Source organism: Haliaeetus leucocephalus, unplaced genomic scaffold, assembly GCF_000737465.1.
Source record: "Haliaeetus leucocephalus isolate CR32 unplaced genomic scaffold, Haliaeetus_leucocephalus-4.0 Scaffold13, whole genome shotgun sequence".
Taxonomy (NCBI): Eukaryota; Metazoa; Chordata; class Aves; order Accipitriformes; family Accipitridae; genus Haliaeetus; species Haliaeetus leucocephalus.
The window spans coordinates 2562903-2581717 of NW_010972449.1; the positions used below are offsets into that span (position 1 = coordinate 2562903).

Genomic DNA, 18815 nt, shown 5'->3' on the forward strand with positions numbered 1-18815 from the left:
GAGGGGCTGGGTGGGGGGGGGGGGGGTGGGCGACGACGGACCCTCGCCCGCGGGGCCGCCGGTTGCCCTGAACCTGCGCCCCGGCTCGGCTCTCGGGCTGCGCCGTGCTTTCCCGCCCCGGGGGGGGGCGGCCGGCTACCGGGCGCGGCATCCTTTAAGGCGGTTGCCCGGTGGGGCCGGCTGGTCGCCCTCGGCCTCGTCGCTGACCCGGTGCCGCCTTCCCCGGCGAGGGTCGGCTGGCCGGTGCTGGAGGAGCTGCCGGTTTTCCTCGGTGGCCCCCTCTGGGACATTCCTCCCGCCCTGGGGGACTCGACAGACCTGTTACATTGATGATGTCCGTTTGCTTTTCCTTCGCGCTATTTCCTGCTCTGGTTTTTTTGGTTTTTGGTTTTTTTTTTTCGTTTCCGTCGCTTCTCCTGGATACTTAACCCATTTCGGTTGAATATAGGACTGTTCGTTTCCGTTTGTGAGCTTATCGGCCTTTCTGGGTGCACTTAAAGCACTGCAGCTAAAAGTAAGGTTGACTGCTACCTGGAGTTCAGAAGCCGATGGGTAAATCTCGGTGTGATCATTGCAGAGGAGTATCCATCTGTTGCTTTTCGTCAGCCGTGGTGTACTCGTGAAATTCCTTCAGATAGGATCCACTGCCTGTATTCACATTTGCATCTTGCGCTCGTGGCACCGAACGGGAGGAGATGGAGCTGCAGGATGTCTGGTTTGCAGGCTTTTTTGGCCTGTAGCGTGGCAGCAATTCCAGAAGTTCAGCTGACTTCAATCTAGGGCTTGCGCTGCTCGGAGAGGAGAGCGTTGGCTGCCCGTGCATTGAGGCACAGGCACACGTGGCTTTGCCTTTTATTTCCAAGCGTGTTTGGTGTGCTGAAAAGCAATTTGCTATGTAGAAGAACGTGGGTAGTGCCAGCTTTTTCCATGTTTCTCCTAACCTTTACCCTGTTGTACTGATCTGCGGTCAGGTGCCGTTCTCGGTGTTCCAGATAGCAGGAGGACGTGGACAAATTCCCAGGTGTGGAGCTGGTGCTTAGCTGGGTACTGAAGCAGCAACTTACACTAAATATCACATTTGAATGAATCCTCTCTAGCTCTATAGTCTGCATGGCGACCTTTGTGGGTACTGCCGTTCTGCTGGTGAGGGTGGTGCTTGCTCCTGGTTGAGCAACAAGTTTTCTCTCTGAAATAGCTATTTGTGTAAAACATACAAAGAAATCTTCACCTTGGTTAGTTTTAAACCTTGTCATTGACCTACACAGTGGCATAAAAGTGCATAGAAGGCTGATGGTTTCTGTTCTGTGTCATTTCAAGGAATTTAACTTTGGTATCAACTTGCCTGAGCAACTATCGAGTTTTAACGTTCTTTGGAAAATGGAAGTCCGTGGTTAGTGGTTTTCCTTCTCTAATCGCACTTCTTTCCTTATGCAACCTTACCGCAAGTAAACTTTTGGTAGCAGCAGGAAACAGGTTTGAGATCTGCCCACCTATGTAATAAGTTCCTTGCGCCATCCTGTGCTCACCCAGATCCTTGGCTCTTTAATACACCCGCACAGTTGTTTGGATTTTGGGTAGCATTTATCTGTGTGCCAAATGCTCTTTGTGCACGAGTTTTCATACTGTTTTTCCTAGCTTGCGTGCATCTAAATAACAAGGTCTCTCTGGGGCTTAATGGCAGTTCTAGCAGAAACTATTGTAACTATATTATAACTATTACAAGTATTTTCTGAAAGGGCAATAGGCCAGTAGCATCAACGCGTCTTCCTAAGTGTGACGGTTCTCTGGTGTTGGCTGTACAGTCTCTACAGGAATATTCATTCAAGTGTGTAATTCCTTCCTGGTAGTCAGGTTGTTCTCTACTGAATAAAGTTTTCTTTCCTTTCTTTCAGTTCTGGGAAATCCAGTTAATTATACAAATAAGTGCAAGCGTTATGTGCTGAGTCAGTGGCATGGGGGAAATTAATAGCGTGGCTTCCTGGCCTAGCACGGTTCTCTGTGGGAACTGTTACAGTAGACTAGTCTGCAATCCTGAAATCTCTGCTCTGAAGGCTAGCATAGCTGTAAATGACCTGTTTTCTGTGAAAAGTCATATTGCTTCCTTCTGCAGAATGTGAAGGAGCTGAGGGTGGTGTTATGTCTGGAGGAAAAAAAAAAAGAAAATATATGTGAGATGTCAAAGTTCGATTTAGGAACTCCACTGACTGCCTCATATTGCCTTAACTTTCTGTGTATGAAGGCTTTGCTGTCAGTTATATAATTTAAGGTTGCTCTTTATCAGGGATGCAGCAATCCTTGTTTTCTCTGATGTAAAATGGTTGCTGTATGTCACTTTATTCCTGCATGCAGGTGAAGAAGTCTGGAGATGTCTAGGATGCGGGGACAGCATTGCTGCAGGTCAGCGCCTCTACAAGACTGTTAACGAAGCTTGGCATATTTCCTGTTTCCGGTAGGTAAACTTTTAGCCCATTGAACTCTCCTTGTGGTGTTCAGCTGGCTTGGAACCTGGTGGATAAGTACCATCTTGCAGAGCCGTTGTGTGCTTTTGTTTGTGGCTGTACTTGAGCGCTTGCAGTAGCACTCTGGAACTGACTTTCGGTCCCAATAGCGGTCTGACACTGCCTGGCAAAGTGTTGCCATGCTGACGCAAACGCATACAGGAATACAGATAAAGTACAAATGAAAGCTCTGATTTACTGGTGGTGGCAGAAGCCATGGGTTGCACATTTGTCTTCAGCTGCATTCCAAAGCAGTGCCCAGGCAATTTAGATAGCCTGTTGCTTTTTCCATATGTGGTAGGTACAAGGGAGATATCAGGGTGTTGGGGGAAACTGCTGATATGGGGGAAGGAGATCTTGCCTTTTGCTTTCTCTCCTTTTCAGACTAGTAAGACTTACAAACTTATGAAATCTGTCAGATAATGTTGCTGTCGGCAAGGACAAAAAGGGATCTCTGACATGCTTTTCTTCCTGGTGGTAGGAGTAATGCCTTTCGTTGGTGTTTCAGGAATACTCGGTTCAGCTTTCATGCTCCAGAATCACATTTCTGAAGGGGCCTGTATTTTTGAGAGGGGTTGAGTACCTGCAGCTTCTACTGGCTTCTGTGTTGGCTTGAATCTGGAGAGACTAATGTTTTGGATACTGTCAAAGCAAGTAGGGGAAAAGGAAGCCAAAGTGTGGCTTTGGAGGAATGTTTGCTGTGCCAAGATAGGCATCTACTGTCCTGGTGAACCAAAAAACCGCAACAAAATACCCCAACTTTGCTGAAGTGAGGATTATGGTTATTGGTGTATTTAAAAAAAAAAAAACCAAAAAAAACAAACCAACAAAAAAAGCCATATCATCATGCTGCCAAAGCAGTGCTAGCTCTGTTGACGTGGAAATTGCTGTTAGGTACAATGACATGTTAATAATCACAATTACAGCTTTATATCACTACAGATCCCAGTCTTTTGGGTTTCTATTGGTTTGAGTATTCATGTTTAGCTATATTGAGTCAGCTTGTCTTAATCCTGGTTTTCTCTTCTCCTCCTTAAAGAACTAGTATCCTGTTGTTGAGTTTCCCTAGATTCTGCCAGTAGCCAAACCCAAATCTGTGTGTGCTAGTAAGTCTTTCTTTCTTGACTTTGAATGTATTTCTGTTGCAGGTCTTGATTTGCAAATGTCTTGGTGCTTCTTGCTATTGGGGCTGTCGAGGTGGATAACAGCTGAGCTTGAGGCAAATCCTGCCCTTATGACACTTTACAGAGAATTTGATATCATGAGTAATATTGTATAATGGAAGTTTGGTGGGGTTTTTTTTGTTTGTTTTATACAAGCAAAGACGCCAACTTTTGTCCTGAGGTGTGTAATGACTTTTTGCAGTTGCTGATGCGGTTCTCTTATGCACTGTGCTTTTGGCTAGCTCCAGCACCCATCTAAGCTGCCATGCTGAATGAACAATTGGAACCTGCAGTAAAGGAAGCTGCCCTTCCGTTTTTCCTAGTTCCAGGGTAGGACTGTACAAGAAAACAAATTTCCAGTTTGCACTCTGTTCCCCCTTTTCTTCTGTTATCCCTAAGCCATGCTGAGCAGCAGTCTTGTGCTTGATATCCCAAAGCCAAACTTTAAAAAGCCTCTAAGGGTAGGAGCCTTTGGCAGCTGGTAGCTGTGAGTTCCGGCCACTCTTGTGGAGTGTTTTTTACAGTCTTCCTGTGGATTAGCTGACTCCCTGGCCTGGCACATAATTTCTCTAATGCTGATTGGCACTGCTCCAGGCTCGTTAGCTCTGTTTATTCTTGGTCAGGCTAGGCTGCTGATCATGCTTGGCACTGGCAGTAGCTGACGTACATGCGTGTCTCTGAGGATTTAAGTTTTTTGTCACTTCCCTCCTTCCTCAATCTGCATGTACAGGAGCTTTGTCTCTGAAACCTGTATTTTCTCTGCTGTGGCTGGAGGGACAAGCAAATCCCAATTCATGTATCTTGGATATTTTAAACTGTTCTTTGGCCAGCTGGTCCTTAGGCTTGGATCTGGCTGAGGAAGTTTCTTAGATGTTTCTGTCACAATGTCTGTTGTGAATTAACTCTGAATGTACTTTTGGCCTCTGAATTCTGTTGAGATAGCATACGCTTTTCAAAGGTTGTTGCTTTTCCCTGATAATGCAGTCCCACTGGATTGGAACTTACGTTGCACAGAACTTCAAACGCTACACTAAGAAAGGGAAAGAAAGAAGTGGCAAGGTATCTTTTTCCTAGGTCTGGATCACTTTTACCTAAGGGGATTATTGGAAGAGCTTTTTTTGAGCTAGAGCATGCTGCTCATACTGCTTTCAGTCTGACTTTTTTCCATATTACAAAATAGAAGATACTGCCCTGAGTTATACCTTTGAATAAAGTATTGATACCTGGTCTTTTGATGTCCATTGTTGGGGCCTTTTTTTTTCCACAGATAAAGACAAATGAAATTAAAGACAATTCCCTCTTTCTGTGGGGATATTGCATATTTGAACTGGAGTAGGATGGGATGAGAAGACCCAGATATAGCTGCATGGTTTAATCTTAAGGGCACAGTATTTGTTAAAAATCCAGTTTTGATTATTTGAAAACCATTAATTCAGATCAAGCCTGTTGAATACATCCAGGTGGAAAATGCTTTTGGATCCCTATGAAGAAAATTATTGGAAATGGTGGTAGGAATTCCTGCTGTAGCGGGGTGCTTAAGAACTTTATAGGAAGGAAGACAGCTGAGGTTCAGTTCCTTCCTAACCATGAAATAACAGAGGATGTATATTACTATGGTCTATAAAATAAATCTAATTTAGGTAGCCAAGCAACACAGGCTTGCTGCAGAAATCTCAAAACAAAAGGCAAATCCACCGCATCAGATTAAAATTGTTCATAGTGTATCTTATAACAAAAGTTACTGAAGGTGATGGATTACTGATGATTTTACAATTACAGATTTAAAAATATACTCTTTAGTTTATACCAAAACCAGTTAATTTAAAGCTGAAAAATCATCAGGAGTCTGAAGAGCAGAAAAGCTCATCTTCCTTTTTCTGGAAGAGGAAAGGAAGGCAGGGAATTTTTGTATGAATCCAAAATTTTTCATTAGTAGGTCTAAAGCACTGGAGATGATGGTGATCAGAAACTATTTGTTCAGTTTGGACAAATATTTCCTTTTTGCTTAATACACCAGATTTTTATGCATACACAATGTAGCTTGACCTCAGGAAAAATTATCATGGCTTTCTGTATATTTTTTTAAATTATATTATGAAATAGGTTGCTGCCAACTTAATAATATAAACAACTGTATGACTGAAAAGTGTAACCTTTTGATATCTGACTAAATATATATTAAATCTCTTTATACTGATCAGGGATTACATTATTATATTTAAGTAATTGCAAGCAGTAAGTTGACTTTCCAATAGGTGATGTTGGCTAAAATTAAATATGGTCTTGAAATAGTTAAGAGACTGTTTACACTTGTAAAAAAATCTAAAGTAATAAAAATGTATTTGTTTAAATTATTACCTAGAGTTAAATCAATTCACCTGACAGATTGTTTAGGATTCAGGTGCTTGCACTCTTTTTGAATGTGTTACTCTGTTTCAGTTTCTGTTAACCTTTACTGGAGCTAGAAACTAAAAGGCAGAGTGTTGTAACCACCAGAAGGCTGTTCTCTCTAAATGAATACTTTGAAAAAATGGAACAGTCTTGGCAGAGTGCAGAAGAACTCCTGGCTCCGTCTCCTACTGGTATTCTGAAGTGAATTTGAAACAAATTCTCCTTCTGACTGTTTCTCGGTAGTGGAACAAGGTTAAAAGTAGATTCTTCCCAGAATCCCTCGTTGCCCACCCGTTGTGCACTCTGCAGCGTGACAATTGTCCGTGGTCAGAAAACAGAACTGGATTAGCTATCCATGCATCGAGGGGATGCCCTAAGCTCCGGGCTACTGAGCAGAAAGAGAACCACTATTAATTTGCCAACTCTAGTAATTTGATTGTCTTACAAAGATGTGATTTTTCTATACTGAATGGCATATTTTGTGTGCTATAGAAGTATTTTTTGCTCAGCAAAACTTGGTGAATCACTTTGATTCTTTTTACATTTGGGGGCAGGGGAAGGCAAGCCAGGCAAACGTGAAGAATGTATATAGTTAAACCTGTTTTGGGGGTTGCAGGATAAACTAGATGATTTCTGAGGGTATTTTCTACATCTGTTTTCTGTGGTTCTTAGGATATCTACTAAGCTTCCACTTGGGTTTGAAGGAAGTAATTTCTATGGCTTAGGAATGATCAAGAAACTGATCACCTAACAATCTCCCATCACTGTAGGTTTTTGGTCTCCCAGACTAAGTCTACTAGCACTTAATTATCCTTAGTGTTAGAAGCTTCTGTCTACTACCTTCAGAAATTCCCCTTGTTGCAATTTAAACCAACTTCTTCTAGTCACTTTCACAATGGATGTGGAAAAGAACCTTTTTTTTCCTCCTTCTGTTAGTCAAGTAACCTTTTCCTGTTTGAAAGCAGCAGTCGTGTCTCCCATCAGTCTCTCATAGACTGAAGAAGCCCTGGACCTAGCTTTTTCTCATGGACTGTGTTTTCTAGACTTTGGATCACTTCTGTTGGTTCAAACTGTTTGGCACAGGCTTTCGTTTTCCAAAAGCTGCTTCCTCCCCATAGGCAACAGGACAAATAGATCTACAGCGACAGAATACGAAGCTCAAATGTACAAATGTTGACAAAGATGTAGGCAAAGGTGTGTATTAAGATGAATTTGAAATGTGGGGATGTTTGATGCTTTGAATCTTCCTTTAGCTTTTCAGCTGTGAACACAGTCAGGTTTGTATACACAGCAGCTGAATTTGAGAGCAGGGGAAAGATCAGTAGTAACAAAAGGCAGCTGAATTATGGTAGAAGCAGGAAACAAGAATCTCCTCTTCTTCCCTGTCTTCTCGGGTTTCTGGCAGTTACAGAAAGCTAATGATAGGGCCTCAGAGGTGAGAGCTCTTCTCCACTAATCCTGCAGACTCCTGGGAATGTCTCTCTGATGATGTCTCTATCAGCATTGAAATTCAACAGCTCGCTATCAGATTTAGGGAGAAATAGTTGCTAAGTGCCTGTTTGTACACATTGCCAGGGCTGTTCAGGAGTTTAAAAATGCAAGGGAGCAGTGAAGCACTTTGCAGGTGGAAGCAGCCACATTCCTCAGGGGAATCTATATCAGCTACAGGACATCATGATGACCCTTTATATTTAAGGAGTAGTTGGGCATTCCAGTCCTAACTTTTTTTTCAGTTGACTTGCGCAGCTTGTCCTTTAGGGCATTGTTATCAGAGCATTACTATATCAAGGCAATTAGAATTACTCACACAGCCCAGTATGTGGTAGGCTTTCCACAAGAGTGAGACAGGATCCTTCCCTGAGGAGTTTAGCAGCCTGCACAGACAACAGCAGCAAGTTAGGAAGTGAGTGAAGGTGCAGTGGTGTAAGTGCCGGTCTTATTGCCAGATGTGCTGCATTTACAGATCAGAAGTCACTGCTTCCAAAACCGTATATAATCTGTGAAGTTTCAATAGGTTTAATTTCTTTGGCTTGCTTCTCAGCCTACATGTATTCGGGAGGTCTGCAGCCATTAGGCAAGTATGGTGGAGACAAAAATCTATCTCCATCCTAATGTTGTGCTTACTGATGTTAGGTATCGAGAAGGCATCACTGTGTTGGTCTGAAGTTCTGCTGCTGCTTAGAAGTAAGGTGCAGTGAAGGACATGGGCTTCGCTTCACTGTTCGTTTTAGTTTACTCAAGAGCTATGTGCAAGAGCTTTCACTCAGAGGTATGTGCATATCAAAACGGTATTAGTTTCAGTAGCTGATGTCAGGAGCTGACTCTGTCTTTCAACAGCAGCGAAGCACATGTTATGTGTAAGTGCCTTGGAAATACAATGAGGTGTTGGGATTGGACTGAAGTATTTGGAATGCCTCCAAACTGCGCCCATGCTGAAACAAAGAGTTGCTGCAGATTCTTAAGGCATCAAGCAGATGCCTCTTCCCCAGCTTATACCAGTCCCACACATACCAAAGTGCCTGTCTGTGCCAGGATAAATTTGTGTATCTTAGGGCTGGTAGATATGCTGAGCAATACATCTGTCTGTAGACATGCTATTGGACAGCATGAACTATGTGGTAAAGAGGGTGTCTAGATGTGCAGCCTAACCCCAGCTGTTTTAAGATATTAATCACTTGAATATCACAATAGCTATGTGATGCATTTCTGTGGGTATAAAACTGTAATGGCTGCGACTCAATTTGCAATAAATTTCATGTTAAGTCATTGTCAAGGTTTTTCATTTCTTCCTTTTTATTTGCTAGTTGTATTTTTCAGGCTTCTTTCTGGCAAAAATTACAGTACAATTCTAAACCATAGTAAGGAAAGCAACTCCCTGTGATGGGTACATGTTTGTAGTGGAAATGCTGTCAGCATTTGCAAGAGAGAAGATGCTGATAACTGACTTCAGCTGGTGAAAAAGAAATTTGCTTCAGTGCATTTTGGCCCTCAGAGATGGTATCAGTAAAATTACATGGAAAAGGTGTCCCCCCCCCCCCCCCCCCCCACCTGTTCATCAGCATTTTTTGAAGTGCAGTCATTCTGGCAGGAATTCAGATCTAGAATGTATGAACACATTAACACCTTTTCCAGAGCCCTTTTATCAGAGCTATTGTGTTCTCAAATAGGTTGTAGAAACAATAAAAAAGGCAAGAAGTAACAAGAGAATTCTGTGTAGGAAAAAGTAACTTACTGGCTGCTGCTGGGGCTTGCTGCAAAAGTAAAATCATTTTGATAAGATGTTTCCTGTTTAAATAGACATTTGACTATGTGTCCTTTGGCTTTAAGGAAGTCTCAAACAAAATCCCTTCCCAGTTGCTTAGCTGTCTGGGTGGTTTTTATTACTTTGAAGTTAGGCTTTATCTGCTGGCTTCATTCACAGACTAGCTGGCTGCTTATCGCATCTGTGGATCAAATCTTCAAAGGTTTTGTCTGAAGAGTTGGGATTTATGAGGTCACGTGGAATCCCCCTTGGAGGGAGTTCAGCCCATGGCAGCAGAATTGTGGGGAAAAGCTTTTGTCTGTAGGTGATACTGGGGAGGGAAGGGGCTCTGCGATGTGCTGGAGGTATGTCTGTGTTGTGGGGTGATGCTGATAGCCAGGGAAGCGTTGGATTGTGAGCACTGGCCCATTTTCAGCACGCAACATATAGAGAATGTGGGAGACCAGAGTGCATTCCTAGACACAGACTCACCGTGTTGCTGCTTCCAGTAGAGCTGTGTGAAATGTCAGAAGGAATTAGGCCCGTGCTGGAATTGACAACCACATCGGGCCCTGCAGCACTAGGCTTCACTGCACTTTTACAGCCGGGCTTAGAAGCTGCACTGAACGGGTGAAAATTATGATTTTTTTTTTTTTCCCCCAGAAAGATGGATGCTTATTAAAAGTAAAAAAAAAAAACCAAAAACAAAAAAAACCCAAACAACGCAAAAGGCTGCCTGGCTTTCTGCTTACTTCAACAGTGAGCAGCAGCTGTCAAATCTGCAGCCAAGACTGCCTCGTCCCAGCCCCAAGCGTCCCTTGAACAATATGCCAGCTGAGACGAGCATCTCCAGTAAAAGCACATTTGAGTACTCTTGCCTCTGGAATACAGCATGATTTTCAGGCTGTGTTCAGGCACGCCAGGCTTTGCTGACTGTACAAAAATGGGAGGGCTCGGTGCAGCAGCGTATGTTTGTTGCATTTCTGAGTGTCTTGCAAACAGCTTTAGCTGATTAGGCCACTAGAGATCATGCTTGGCTTCAGAGCAGGCAAAATGATATAACTACATGTGCTGCGAGGAGGAGAGAGTACTCCTCCATGCTGATTTATGCCTCTCAGCTTCCATTCAGGAGATGAAGATTAGGTTAAATGATTGCAATGATCTCGGTTAAAACCGTGTTGGAAAGAAAGTTATTTTTCCTTGGATGAAGCACACTGTGAGCTACCTCCTGCGAGAGGATGAAAAGATTGTCGTTTGTGTGAAGGTAGTGTAACCCCCCTCACTGTGAGGGATTTAGGAAGGTATGTAGCAAACGTTCATGTGACGTGTTTGGAGACGTGGCTAGTTGTCTTCATCAGACCCTCTGCCTGCCTTGACTTCCCCATCAGAACGTGCCACCGCTGCAAAGAGTAGTTTCTCGTTGCGCTTTGGCTCTTTGGCAAAAGCTGCTATCTTTCAGCACTTGCTAACGCAGCCCCTCTTTCGGATCTGAGCTCCACCCCTTGTGAAGAAGTAGAGCTTTTTCAGCCTCTGTAGCCACAGGCTGTCCTCCTGCAATCGCTCCTCCTCTCCTCCCACCCTTGGGTGGGTCCAGAGAAGGGAAAACTTGACAATAGTTAGCAGGCAGCAGAGCTTGCAAGAGCTATTGCAGAAGCATGTCCAACCAGCCCAGTTAGCAGTTATTCTATCCTTCCCAAGGGTGCCGCTGCCACTGAGTGCGGGAGAAGATGGTTATAGCCATGGGAGCCAGGAAAAATCTGAAAAGGAAGGAGCAGCCGAAAGACCTGGCATTCCTTGGGCAGCTTCAAAGAGAGGTGAAGTATCTGAATCAGCGCAAGATTAAATGAGCACTGGCTGCTGCCATGTTGGCAGAACAGAGCTGTTCAGAGGCAGTTGGACAAGTTTGTGGCTGAGCCGGTTTATCCAGTGTTGAAGATGGGAAGTTACCTGTCTGCCCCAGCTTACTTCGCTCCCAAGGATCCCTTTCGGTAAGTCTTGCGCAGGATTAGCAGTGGATCTTCAAAGTGTCGTTTTACCCCCTGTAATGCTATCCTAAGCAGTTAGCATGCGAGGCGTGAAGAATGAGGTCCAGTGCTTGTGTGCAGGGAACAGCCAGTCCCAAACTGCGTTCCTGTCTTGCTTTGAGGAGGCGATGGGGAAGATTCTTATTACCAGCCTCTTCACAGCTCTCTGGTACAAGGGAATGGCACCTGTGTCATGAGGCAGCATCTGCGTAGCCCAGGCAAGCAGGCTCCCTTTCAGGGCAACACTACCTGTGCCGCTTTACCCCATGCCCCTGTGCTTTGCTCCACTGCCAGAGGAACAAGATTACGGTGGCTGCTGCTGCTTATGTCTCTTACAAAGCTACTTGAGCTTGGGCATAGCGCAGGGTGAGGTGAGGTGCTGCTGTTGTGAGTTCAAGAAGGTGATGTAATCTGCAGCAAGGCAGCGCAGTAATCTTGTTTCAGAAAAGAAATCAAGTACTTTGCAGGTAACTAGGGACGAGCAGCCACTCACTGTGATTGCGTTGCATCTCCACAGTGAAAACTGTTAGTGGGGCTGAACGCAGCCAGGATGGTGACTGGCGCTGATGTGCTGATAAGGTGAATGGATGGGGAAAGGCACAGCTTGCAGTTTCATTGTCTCCCTCCTATCCCCTACACTCGGATTTGCTCATTATTGATCCTGTTCCTGCAAACACTTTTGTAGTGATTTGGGAGTAAGAAGCCTTTTGTTAAAACAGTCTAGCATAGGAGTAAATACTGCCACACAATTGCTAAGCTTCCTTAGGCAACTTTCTGAAACAGCATCCGCTTTCAGCAGAAAGAAAGTGAGCAGACATTCGTTATTTGTAATATGTGGAAGGCATCATGCTAAGCCATAGATACACCTTCTCCTAAGTGTGTGGAAGTCGTTTTGCATAGTCAGAGCTTAAACACTCCGTCGTCTTAGTCTCTAGCATCTGTTCTTCCCTGTCTAGTGTCTTCTATGTAGCCCGTGCACACACTTCTGCTAAGTCCGGGTAAGAAGCCTTTGGGTTAGCTACGGGCTGGGGTTATGTTTTATTCCGCAGCTTTCCATCTGCATGACTGTCCTCTCCCCAGTTCTGCCTGCAGAATTGGAACCACAGCTCTTTTGAGCCTGTCTAGCGTTAACTGATCTAGCCTGACAGTGTGTGTGAGGGGTGCATTTTATTAATGAGCCCTTCTCAAAGGGATCTGTCTCTTCAGTGCCAGGGAAGTCTTTGCTTCCATTAGGGTATTGGCTTTCATTTAGATGTAAAAGAGATGCCACATCAATTGAATCTCCCATCTCGCTGAAAACCGGGCTGGTTACCTGTTGTGACCTGATCCTCCTACCACCCCCCACAAAAACAAGTAGCCATCAAGCAGCGATTTGTGAACTCTTTCTGCACCTGCTGTGCTGCAGAGCATCAGGGCTGAACACTGCACCCACATGCTGCCTGGGGTTCCTGGAGGATGGTTATGGGAGGCAGATTAATTTATTCTTTATAGCCAAGGCTGGGAAGCAAAGAATCATAATGTATGGGACTGTATAATCGGAGCAGGGCTCTGCGGCTCTGCAGCTCTGAAAATGGTGGCTGGGCAGCAAGAGGAAACACGTCAGGTATGGCTGTTGCCCCTCCTCCGAGAAACTTGATTACCATGCTTTGTTACTCTGTAATAAGAATAGCAAATCATCTAGGAGAAGATCAGTGGTTTCTAAACTATAAAAGACAGAGGAGCAAGAAATCTTCCTTTCTTTTGGTTGTAGTGACCGGCAAAGATTAGCTTGCTTAATACCTGTAGAAGTAATTGTATTCCTGTCTTGGCTGACATGAGCTCTGGCAATGGCAGCAATGCAACGCCATGTGCTCTAGTGAGGAGGGAAAGGAAGGAGTGGTAATTCTTGTATCTTCTGTGATAAAATTCTGACGTATCTCTTCAATGACAGTCATGTGGAACAATCACGTGATGCCTTTATCATTTGGGTGAAGGCACTGGAACAGTTGAAACAGGTCTTGAAACTATACCTGTGTGCTGTCAGCCAGTTCTCCACACCTGACAAATCTAAAGCCTTTTCTACACTACAGAATGCACGGTAAATAATAGAAGGTGCTGCTTGGCCATATGGGCCATAGCCATGTCTGTACTCTTGCTGTCAGTGATTAACAAAGTAGCCAGTTAGACCCATTACCAGCATTTAGCCTCTCTGGGGCTGGTTGCTTAGTTCCTGTTGCCTCATTGCCCTGGGTGGGGTTCTGAGCCTTAAGCTGCAAACTTGTCCTGCCCAGATTTGTTTAATTGCACAGCAAAGAATTGACTGCTTGCTGGCTCCACCCCCTCACCTTCATTTTGCTATTGGGTGTGTTGCAAATTAGATACCAGTGCTTATTTCCGGATGGAAGCAAACTAATCAAAGTGCTGTAAGGTTGGAATCAAACCATGAAGGAGTAGAGGAAAGGTAAAGGGAAGACAAGCATACATGATCCTCTGGAGCCTATCTAAACAGAAGTGCAGTTGTGTTGCTTTTGCAGAAAGTCTACATTTTCTTAGGGAGAAAAAGGAGTGGTTGAAGGTGAAATTGAAGAGGGGTGAGGAAAGGAAGGTGTTGTGCTTAAAAACAAATAAATAAATAACTCACCTACTTGGAGAGAACTTAGACAGAAGGCCAGGTCTTGAAGTCCTGGTGGAGCAGTCTCCAGTATTGCTGTCTGCATCCCAAGCGCAGGTCTGGTCACAGCTCCCTGTTTGAAGATGTAATCACTTTTGGAGCACGCACTGGTACAGGCATGCACGCAGAATTAGGATAAGTCTGAGGGATCTGATTTGCCCATGCTGAGCCAGATGTTCCTGCCACAAGGTGATAGAAATCTTTGCTGTTAGTCTCCACTTGCTCTTTTCTCCCTCCCACTCACCTACTTGATCATTCAGCATGGGGTATTTACTGCAAATGGAAGCCAAAGGCTAGTGGTTGAAGGCAAAATGCATTGCAATGCCCTCTAGGTCTCTTGCATACCATGAGTGGGGTGTAACCATGACAGTGCCCCAAGGCTGAGGCTGTAATGATGCATGCAGCATGTATAGCAATGTTAAGTTACTGCTCCCCCCTGCCTCAGACAACATTGGCAGGGCCTGTTGCACGTGCTGGAGTTCTTTCCCATCACTGAGGAAGGGGCGGTGGGGGGGCAGGATATGGAGCTCCTCAGCTGGAAGAACAAATGCTATAAAAGCCAAATACATTAGAAGGAGCAGTTTTCCTGAGGGTAGGGTACGGCACTAAATACCTCATGAGGTGTGTTTTCCCCTAAAACCATAGGCTGCTTACAAGCAGCTTCACCTTGTTGCTTTGCAGTCTCTTGAGCTGGAGAAAATAACTCTCTCCGTGTTGGAACACGACCAGCCTCACATATCATCGCGCTCATTACAAGCTGGTGGAGTTTACAAGGAATGTCTCTGGCACAAATAAGTTTTCAGGAAGCTTGTGAAAGGTGAAGTCAACAGTAGCTCTCATCTTAGAGCTGGGAGCATGTAAAAGTTCACCTGCGCTGCCACTGGCTGACTTCAGTGCATTTGGTGCTGTAGAGAGACCTGCTGTCCAAGGAGGGCACGCGCCCACCTAAACCCCCATGCCAGTGCGATGGGTTCCCCTCCAGTGTACTAACCGAGACAGTCGTTGGGATAAGGGGCAGGAGAAAATCTTCCTTGCACCTTTGGGAAAGCATCATACTGATGATGACATTGATCCTTGGGTGTTTCTTTGAACCAGTTATTGGTGGCTAACCTGCCTTGGATTCTGCACTCGGAAATGGCCAATACCAGACTAATTTTCCTTTTTAAAGTCTGAGAACGTGCTGCCCAGGGCTAATGGAATAATCTTTAGTGATGCAACTGCTGTCTGTGCCTTATCTCTCCATTAAGTCACACCTCCATGCTGCAGAAGTTATAAACTCCCTTGCCCGGTGCATCCTGCTGAGGCAGGATTATTTTGTGTTCAGGAAGCCTGAAGATCTGGATTCTGCTTGTGATTTGCTAAAATGATATCTGCAATATAATTGCTGCATCTTTTTCCTTGGTTTTTTTTTTAGGGGAGGAGGTTTTTTTGTTTCTTGGAGGGGATGTAGATAGAGGATTAATAAGGTTGCTTGTTGAAATGGGAGCTGACACGGATACATGAAGGATTTTGAGACTCTCTTCATTAAATTAGAGAAATTGTTTTGTTTGGGGTTTTTTGGTTGGTTGTGGGTTTTTATTCTCATGCACTGTCAGCAGCAGAAGGAAAGGGAGAGCAATTGGTGTGGAGGGGTGGAGGACTTTCATCACAGTTAATTGGTGGATGCAGTAAGTATATGGAGCTCAAAGGATGAACTGCTTTGAAGACTCTCCCTCAAATGGATAGTGCTGTGGTTGACCTTTTGGGAGAGGTCTACTTACAGAAGAATAGAAAGGCTTTCCACAAAGATTGGTGCAAAACTGGCTTTGTGTTTTATAGGGAAGTGCATCCTGCCTCTCTGGCCCCCCAGGAAAAACTGGCTGAGGAGACAGGTGCTCTGGCACAAGATGGTGTGATACTATAGAAACACTAAGTAGAAACACAGCAGAGCTATCTGTGTGCTGGGCAACTCAAAGGAGCAAAATCTATAAGGCAGAATTTGTAAACCTACTGATGTGTTTTAATTAATGGATGGGATTTGTTTTAAACTTTGGAAGCTTGTCTTTTCCTTTGTGTTGGTTGATACCACCTCTCCTTACAAACCTTGGGTTTGGTGCTAATTTTCAGTTGAAAAAGCATTGGGAAATGGAGGGCCTTAGTATATCTATAATTAGAAGAGCTGGTGGTGAGCTGCTGCTGAATGTCTGTTTTCTCCATGCAGGAGATGACCTTTTCTATTGATTTGTGACTTGTTGCCAACTGGAACTTTGTTCCTTTATTTCCTTCAAGGTGCTCTGAATGTCAGGATCCCCTCACTAACTGGTACTATGAGAAAGACGGGAAGCTGTACTGTCACAAAGACTACTGGGGGAAGTTTGGGGAATCTTGCCATGGCTGCTCTCTGCTGATGACTGGACCTGTGATGGTAAGGACTCCTGCCTGCCTGGAGGCAGGACATGCCTGCCTCCAACTCCTCAAACTTGGTTGGGAGTTGTCCTATCTATTCAGATAACCAAATAAACTGAAGGTAATAGTCTCCTTGCTACTCTAATCTCTAATCAGAGATTAGAAATGAGGCATCTTCTAGATAAAGATTAATTTTGAATGGAGGTAGCTCCTAAAGGAGGGAGTTGTGAGGATCTGAAGTTTATGAACAAAGAAAGTAAGGTGCTGAAATGCACAGGCATGAGAAGTGGAAAGGTGATTAAGGGGACATCGCTTCTGTTTCTGTAGCACAGTGCCTCAGTGTCTCCATGGGGTGATTTTCCACTGCACTGCAGAGTTGAACCTCTCAGCTCAGGATAAGCAGCAGGTTCTGGCTTTGGGGAAGGTTGCCATCCAAGTCCCACCTGGACTGTGGCCAGAGTGGTTTTCTGGCTGATGGTGTCTTGAAGTAGTGTTAGCCTCAATTGCTTTGAAGCATTGAACTCTGCCTGCACAATATGGGGCTCACCTAAATGTTCCTCTTCTTGCCACAACCTTGTAAATATTTAACCTTTAAAACTGTCAAGAATGAAACATAACCATTGTTTTTCTAGGGCCAAAATAAAAGCAGCATGGTACTCAGTAGTATGATTGCTACCTCAAAGGGAAGTACTGAGAAAAGTGCAGACAATTTCTCATTGCTTGCAGAAGTCTTTGCAAAATACTGTCAATAAGGGAAGTTCTCATAAGGAAAACTGAAAAACAGATCAATGAATAAAAATATTCTTTAAAGGTATTTTGTTGTCTCAGTTTCAGCTCGCCTTTTTTTTTTTTCTGTCAGCTGGCTGGTAAAGTATCTGAATTTGTGCGTTGCCTGTTTGCCAAAAAAAAAAGCCCTTTCAGCTTTATTAATTCAGGCATAACGTTAGTTATCTTGCCAAGAGCAACTGAACAGGAAGGTTTAATATCTTGTTTACTACTCTGCAGCAGACTACCAACTATTTTTGATAGTTGAGCAGCTGCCAAATATAGCAGATGTTCCTGGGATGCAAGCTTTGCTTTGCATGTTGACGTGTTTGTTTCAGAGAAGTTTTGCAAACAGGGTGCCAAGGATGGGGTTCAGGAAAGGTAGAATGGGCTAATATAACTCTCCAGCAAAAAACTGCCACTTGACTTTGAGATCTGAATGAGCGCATTAATTGGAGAGGAAAGCAGTAGTCGCATCTGCTGATGGATTTTGGCCCTACTAAGCTACTCCCTTTTCTGTCTGTAGGTGGCTGGCGAATACAAGTATCACCCCGAGTGCTTTGCTTGTATGAGCTGCAAAGTGATCATTGAAGATGGGGACACTTACGCACTCGTGCAACATTCCACTCTCTACTGGTAAGACGGAGCTGCACACTTTGCCACAGAGTTGCTCCCTGCTGTATGTGTAAGCCATGTTTAGCTGGTTCAGCATGGTTCAGCTGAATGCTACACTGAGGAATGCCAGGAAGCTGCCTTTTGAGGGAGGGAGGGGGGAATGGTGTAAGCATTAAAAACTATAGCTTATGGTCAATGAGAGAACTTAGAAATGTGAGTTTGGCAGGGAGGGCTAGGATACTGCCATAATGACTTTCTTCACTTCTTTTAGTGGAAAATGCCATAACCAGATTGTGCTGACACCGATGATAGAAAAACACTCCACTGAGTCTCTGCGTGAGCAGCTGCCTTATACGCTGACCCTCATTTCCATGCCGGCAGCTACTGATGGCAAGAGGGGGTTCTCCGTGTCTGTTGAAGGTGGCTGCTCCAGCTATGCCACTGGTGTCCAGGTGAAAGAGTGAGTATGACAAGGTTGTGTGCAAGGTACATGTCTGTGCAGAGGGAGCTGGTAAAAATTCTGCAGCGCTGCTGTCCTGCCAGCTGCTTTAACTGCTGAGGGGATCTGTCTTGGCACAACAGAGACATATGTTGACTAATAGCCATTTGTGTCTGGTCTCCGTTTTGCTTCTTGTGATGACCTTAATTGATAACTTTATTTCTCAGTGCTGTCTCCCTCACTGAATGCAAAACATTTGGCCAATTGTAATGGACTAACATTTTTTGCCATTGGGCAAATGAAGAGCTCTCCCCAAATCAGCTCAGACCTAAGCACTTGGTCTAAGGGTAGCTACCTGTGTTGGTAGATTAGCATTGTTTTATTTCAGAATACCAATATGAAGGGAAGCATCAGAGATCAAATCTTTTTTATAATTTTGGCTAAACTGACTTCCTCCACACACTATAATTCCCGTGTTTAGAGTTAACAGGATGCACATCAGCCCAGATGTCCGAAACGCCATCCACCCTGCAGATCGTATCCTGGAGATTAATGGAGCTCCTATTCGTACATTACAGGTGGAGGAGGTGGGTAGAGTTCTGTTCTGAAGCCTCCTTCTCATCTGCCTTCCTATAGCTTTTCTC

The 18815-nt window shown here is 44.4% G+C and overlaps 1 protein-coding gene across 6 annotated transcripts in view; it reads left to right on the top strand.

Moving 5' to 3' along the window:
• LOC104836302 (E3 ubiquitin-protein ligase RNF185) overlaps window positions 1-18815 on the top strand; it is a 46665-nt gene that overhangs the window by 15281 nt on the left and 12569 nt on the right. For 4 of the 6 annotated variants that reach the window (XM_010574817.1, XM_010574808.1, XM_010574825.1 and 1 more), the window contains 5 exons: window positions 2350-2449; window positions 16236-16371; window positions 17644-17753; window positions 18004-18192; window positions 18653-18758. In XM_010574817.1, coding sequence (XP_010573119.1) covers window positions 2350-2449; window positions 16236-16371; window positions 17644-17753; window positions 18004-18192; window positions 18653-18758 — 641 coding nt within the window. Of the gene's footprint in view, window positions 1-1317; window positions 1391-2349; window positions 2450-10946; window positions 11282-16235; window positions 16372-17643; window positions 17754-18003; window positions 18193-18652; window positions 18759-18815 lie in introns of those variants that run through there. The other 2 variants (XM_010574844.1, XM_010574853.1) reach the window with 2 other exon arrangements.